At 37.5% G+C, this 6,828-nt stretch overlaps 1 protein-coding gene across 5 annotated transcripts in view; it reads left to right on the forward strand.

Moving 5' to 3' along the window:
• LOC140119060 (uncharacterized) overlaps nucleotides 1-6,828 on the forward strand; it is a 31,626-nt gene extending 24,798 nt beyond the window's left edge. For all 5 annotated transcript variants that reach the window (XM_072137684.1, XM_072137685.1, XM_072137687.1 and 2 more), the window contains 5 exons: nucleotides 464-1,062; nucleotides 2,157-2,294; nucleotides 2,603-2,664; nucleotides 2,942-3,205; nucleotides 6,659-6,828. In XM_072137684.1, coding sequence (XP_071993785.1) covers nucleotides 464-1,062; nucleotides 2,157-2,294; nucleotides 2,603-2,664; nucleotides 2,942-3,205; nucleotides 6,659-6,697 — 1,102 coding nt within the window. In that variant the 3' untranslated portion in view covers nucleotides 6,698-6,828. The remainder of the gene's footprint in view (nucleotides 1-463; nucleotides 1,063-2,156; nucleotides 2,295-2,602; nucleotides 2,665-2,941; nucleotides 3,206-6,658) is intronic.

Here is a 6,828-nt window from a genome sequence, read left to right on the forward strand (position 1 = left end):
GTGCTGAGTTCAGTCCTCCTGCAATAGTAAAGAGCTCACCTTTCTGTTTGAGGGATCTTGTTACACCAGTGCAGTCTTGTGTATCCCTGTATGTAAGACTAGCCTACAGTCTAAACTGTGCATAAAATAAATACAAAATGATTTCTAAACTTTTTTTTAAATGTTTGAGTTTTTATTTCCTTTTGATGTCTGTAAACTACAATATAAAGTACAAAATATTAAAATTCTGGAAATAATAATACAAGTTTATACAAGTGACTTTAAAATTGCAATTTGACAGTCACCTTTCCACTACCAGAGCTATTGTAGGAAATCAATATGAATATGCTGGTAGAATATGATACTCATGTAAATGTTTGATTTGTAATAATTTATGGTCAGAGTGTCACATAATTACAATGTTTCCCATTTTAAGGAAATAATTTCCACAGTAGTAACATATTTTGTTTTGGTTTTTATACAGACAAAATAAGGAAGAAGCAACAAGCAATAGCCCAAAGATGGAGAGAAAACAAAGAGGAAAGTTTGTTTCTTTAAGCAAGCAGGAGGCTAAAATTGTGCTGGAAACATATGTGAAACGAAGTTTTAGCAACTGCGAAGCAAAAGGTATGGAGCATAGAAAAGAGAAAAAGCTGAAGCGGTCAGTCAGTGATGTCACCAAGCGCACATATAGAGCAAACAAAAGTAAAATGACTATTGTTCCTCAAGCTGAAGTACAGGACAATGTGAAGAAAGACAGCGAAGCCAGTTTGCCAAATGATGAACCTGTAGTTATTACCAAGGCCAAAGCTGTCAAAAAACAATCTTGGTTTAAGAACTTTTTAAGTCAGCTGTTTAAAAAAGAAGAGAACAGCTCAGAACAAACTGTATCTGTTGTCAATAAAGTCTCATTGACATCATCTACTGAAGGACATTCAGATCACACTACAAAGAAAAGCAGTGTGAAAAAAGCTACTATCCGAAAAGCACTTTCTTTTAAGAAAAATAATGCAGATGAGAAATTGAAAAGACCCACTCATCTTCCACTGAAACAGATGTACAGTCCATGTCCTCTTCCACCACGTAAGTATGTGTCATAGTATGGAGAGTGAGTGGTTTTAACAAAAAAAATCTCCTTTGCTTTTTTAAATATTTCATTATGTCCCTTTATCCTCAACATACAGCAAGTATAAATTCCGCCAGTGTTGTCTTATTCAGCCATTTCCATCTGAAATATGAGATCTTCTTCAGTTGGGTCATGTCATCTTATGGTGATCACATGTCTTCATGTTCTTTCAAGGGATCACCATCTTGCACCACCCTGGATCTGTACACCTCCCTGCCTGTATGTTTATTGCTTGTACATTTTTAGGGCTCTTGCACACGAATGTATACGTGCCGTATAGTAGCACGATCTCACGGGCTGCAGTGCAGTAGACGGGAGTCCCTGCATTATAATTCTATATAATGCAGGGACTCCTGTCCACTGCATTGTGTGCAGCCTGTGGGATTGTACCACCATACTGCATATTTACACAGGCTGTTTGTGTTTGGGCCACATTTACTGAAAACAGTACAAACAGCACAAGGTGCAGTTTGACTGTGTATAGTGCTGAGTGCACCAGGTTCATGAATTGTGGCACCGGTTCTTTATGAATCTGCCGCCCCTTGCACAGTTCCAACAGAGTGCAGCAGCTATTTTTGGTGCACCTTATTTTGGTAACACACTTATTTTGGACTTTGCATGATAAATGTGGCGCGTGGTCCAATTGTGCACTGGAACGCCCATTTCAGTGCCGAAATTTGGTCTCATTGGGAATAGTGCAGCCGCGACACAAATGAGTCATGTGCGCGGCTGCACAATTCATGTTAATAGTGGCACGGACATTTCTTAAATACATATGCAAGCAGTTTGCACATAAAAGAATGTGCAAAGTCCGACAGAAAACTGGCGCATTATGCTTTAGTAAATGTGGCCCACTGTCTTTCCTGCAGGAAATGTCCACACATCGGGAAATGCTGCACAAAAAAAGCATTTCTTTATGGAATATATAACAGAGAAAAGCCCACCAATGTATTTGTTGTGGATTTTGTTTTATGGGCACTGATTTGCCTCCATGACTTTAAGATACTGCATATATAAATAAGTCATCATTTACATAATGTAATCTTTGTAGCTGAGAAGAATGAAGAATGCTACTATGAACAAGTGTCTGCTGAGATTGAGCTTCTTGTGAAAGATACTGAAAACTTGGATGTCAGTGGAAGGAAGCACAGCTCAAATGGAGATTCAATAGATGGAAAATATGACATGGGTAAGGTCACTTAATCTACATAAATTTAGGATTATTCAGTACCAATCCAATAAATGTTTTGGTCATTTTTAATGCTGGACATCAAACTAGTTGCAAAAAGAAAAAAAAACTCTGTAAATACTCATCTCCACAATAGATCTGGTACTGAAAAAAAATGTACATAATTAGTACCCAGTAGGAAGACGGTTATGCAGGTTACTCATAGTATTATTATTAAAATATTATATTGTTTTAGACAGTTTTCTAATATATGGATTTTTTTTGCATTGTGACAAAAAATTATACCTGTTATTTTTCCTTTTCTCTAGAATCTACAATTAAAAAGATTGTGGGTATTCTTCAAAAAGAAGGCGATGCCTATGACAGAAAGGTATGGAATATATACAGTACTGGGTCATTTAATTACCATTTTGATTATCAATTTTACCATATGTTATTAAATTTCTATGTAACTATCGGGAATTGTAGAGTATTTTTATGCTAGTCATTAAAGGATCAAGTAGTTTGAATCACATATTATATACACAGGTGAGTTTTACCTTGACATCAGTATGTGAGGAGTAGTTAAAAGTTTTACATCCTGATCTAACCCAAATGATAAAATAATGATTGATACAAAAATTAATAATTGCCTATTTCATGATCAGATTAAAGAAGATCCTGCCCTCAGTAGCTTTTTCAGAGACATCTCATACAGTTCATTCAAGCAACTTGCTGATGTCTATGTTGACCAAGGCATCAAAAAAAGGGACTCAGATGTAACTCCTGAGGATATGAAATTCGCTTTCTCCATTCACTTCACGAAGCAGGTTGTAGGGCTCTCTACTCACCCTGCAAACCGGATCATGGGCTTTGGCACAAAATATCTGCAAGATTCTTTCACATGGCTTTCATACAGTATGGAAAATCTGGTAAGACAGAACTTTGAAAAGTGTTCATCCATCTTAGATTTGATATGTTTGTCACAATCTTCATTTATATGTGCTGGTTGACTCTTCAGAATCTTTCAAAGCCTGGCCATAAAAGATAAAAGCCTTCAAAACATTCAGGGATTGGTGGCTTTGACTGCAAATGTAATTTCTAAATGCATCCTTATAAGGCCTGTTGGATTCAGGTTGCTGTCTAAAGTTTCTATTTACCTCCCAACATTGAAATTAACCTGTTGCCATGTTGGTTATGTATGTATTATCTATGAAGAAGATCAGATCCTGCCAGAAGGGGCACGTACCAGTATGTCCGTGTGCTTGGTTTCGATCCTTGATCGGGTGATAGATGTCCTTTAATGTGAAGTTGAAGAAAAATAACCACAGTATTTTAAGTGTAATTCACTAGTTATTATCCTGAATTCGCCTCAGGGAATCCAAATTAAATTTTTTTGGGACAGTTAATTCAGGTGAAATGTCCTCAGTGACTGAAGTGTCACTGTGTGTTGGATGAGGCCATCAGGAAATCAAACATCAAATCAAGCATGGTAAACCGGGGACGCTTACTCATAGATCCAGGCACTGTGGCTTCTTATATTTGTTATCCATTACCTCCTTCCTTCTAAAATCTACTTTTAAAATTATGCTAACAAGTCAGATGTGTTGTGGAGATAGAGCCCTATGTGCTCTGGTTTCACAGGCTGTTACACTGTCTCACCCTCCTCTCTGCTCTCTCAGCAGTTCCCCCTCCCTCTGCCTACTTAATTCTCACAACAGCAGAGGAAGTTTCAGCACACAGGGAGAGGGGGAAGTGCAGCACAGAAGGGCTCTGGTAACACCCCCAAAGTCGATTTTAGAAGGATGGAGGTCATAGACAAAAAATATAAGAAGATTACCACAGTCACTTTGCCTGGATCTATGAGTAGGTGTCTCTGATTTATCATGCTTGATTTTGATGGAGGAGTTCCTTTAAAACTATTAGGGTGCATTTGTTATCAGCTTTGTGGCAGATTTTTGGCGGTTGTTTTTGTTCTTGTTGCCTCGCCATGTTCCCCATATTATATATTGATGCCATAATGTAGCATCTTTTCCAACACTCTTTTTTTATCATTGCTCTTAAATCACGACACTATTTTGAAACCACTTCTTAAATGTGGTTTAACACTTATAATGCTCATTTGTTCTTCTTATTGTGCTCCAAATAAATTAAGGCTATATGCCACAAAATAACATCACAGTGCGAATCACCACTAAAAACGGGCACCAAAAAAGAACACCTAGCCCCCCAAAAAATAAAGTCCCCCATTGGGTCTTAGTGTTTAGCATAGCTGTACAGTTTTTGCTTCAGTATTTGTATGACAAAACCAAGTGGAACTGGTTTACATTAGGCACCAAATCCTGAGTGCCACTCAAAATGTATGGATCATTCTGCTCTAAATTAAATATGAGCGAATGCATGCATGGAAAGAATCAAACACACTCTGTATCCGGTCATTAAAAATCACATCCTATAACCATGAACATCAAGGGTTCAGTCCAGAATCATAGACCTCCCATAAGCAGGTGTATACTCCTCTATAATATTTCAATCCAGATCAATTGAAGTCACAGGTAACACCTGATGTTGTAAGAACTCGCTTTTATTGATACTTTATATAAAAAAGCATTGAAAGGAATGATCATGTCATGTAGAGTAGCTAAGTCATCTGTGCCGAATATAGCACGCAATTACTCTGCTGACTCCTATATGTGGTAATGTAAGATATCACATGCGTAACATTACTCTCAAAGTAAGTTAAGGTCACCGCTGTTAATTAAACAGGTAATATTAAGGAAACAGGAGAAGGAAATAGGGCAAGGTTATTATTGTAACAAACATAATTGTGTCAAAGAATCATGCTACATCTTGTCAGCTGAGTGTCTGTGTCAGTCTCCGCTGTACTAATAGATCTGTCTTACTCATCTTTAATGAGTGTTTGGAGAACATGAGCTTAAACTAAAAACTTAACTATGCCTATGAATGAGGAAACAGGGTGTACAGCAGTTTTATGGAAGAACATATTAGTACCTCATAGATTTTATCATATACTCTACAAATAATAACTACTACTGTGCATGCATTAGCAGATGTGCTTAAAGTGAATAGGGCCCCTTTGATGTGATGTATTCATTTACATCTCGGATGTGTATGTGTTGAGAAGATAAGAAGGCAATTGTATCAGTGACTGGCAGCTTTTTCTGTATGTACATATAGAAGAGGTTGTCAATCACTGATAGCCCTCTAGACTTCCCAACACTAAATAGTAAGATATGAATACAAATACTTTTCCTACAAAACTATACATCAATATTTTTAGCTCTCCTGTCCTACAACCTGCTGTGCTCCTGCTCTATAACATACTGCCCACAGATAGAACAGGATATACAATCTGCTGAGCTCCTCCTTTTCTATAACATGATGCCTGGAGATAGATCAAGGTGTGCAATCTGCCTGGCTCCTCCTGCTCTATAACATGGTAACTGCAAATAGGTCACTTGCTATATAACGTACCTGGTCTATAACGTACTGCCTACAGATTGAACACAATATACAATCTGCTCAGCTGCTCCTGCTCTATTACATGCTGCCTGCCGATAGGACACTATTAACAATCTGCTCAGCTGTTCCATCTCTATAACATGCTGCCTATGGAGAGGGCAAAATATACAAACTGCTTTGCTGTTTTTGCTTTACAAAATGCTAACTGTGGATAATGCTAACTGTGGATAATGCTAACTGTGGATAATGCTAACTGTGGATAATGCTAACTGTGGATAATGTGAACTGTGCTCCTCCTGCTCTGTAGCATACAGCTCCATTCACAAATTGCGCAGTAATTTACACTGGGATGTTAGATTGCGACGCAAAGGGTTAATGAATTGGTTAGCGACCAAAAAGCTTTAGAATTGTCTCCACATTCATGAAGGTGAAATAGAACTTGGTAAACCAACATATTGCTTATCGATTTGTGTGCCAAAAAAGTGTCAGGAGCATAGAAACTGAAAAAAAGTGTCTGGATTACCAAGTTGCGCCCAACTTTAGTGACCAAAAAGGTGTTAGTGTCGGAAAAAGACCAATATTGTAGCACAAAAACTTCATAAATATGGGGCATAAGGCACAGCAAGGGAAAAAACTGCCAAAAAAACTGTTGAAAAGTCAATAATGAATACCCCCCAATGTACAGTTTACTTAGCGCCTCCTGTTCTGTAACATGCTGCTGCATGACAAAATGTATAAACTGCTCAGTTCCTGCTTCTTTTTTTACATGCTGCCGGCAGGTCAGACTGCATTATAATAGATGCTACCTTCAATTATTGTTTATAAGATACATTTATTTACATTATAAAAAGCTTAGTTTATTAATTGTTATATATTTACTTACCATTTCACTTTTTTTCCAGACTGCAAATAATGATCCAGAATGTATCAGCCCAGACTGAGAACAGTACTCATTGCCAGCGGCCGGCATGCGGGCACCTGGAGACTTCATTTCAACAATATTTATTTTGTTCTATGTAATATTACTGCTGGACCAGTGTATGCATTTTGGAGTGTAAATAATAAAATATAA

Source organism: Engystomops pustulosus, chromosome 2 (genome assembly GCF_040894005.1).
Source record: "Engystomops pustulosus chromosome 2, aEngPut4.maternal, whole genome shotgun sequence".
NCBI lineage: Eukaryota > Metazoa > Chordata > Amphibia > Anura > Leptodactylidae > Engystomops > Engystomops pustulosus.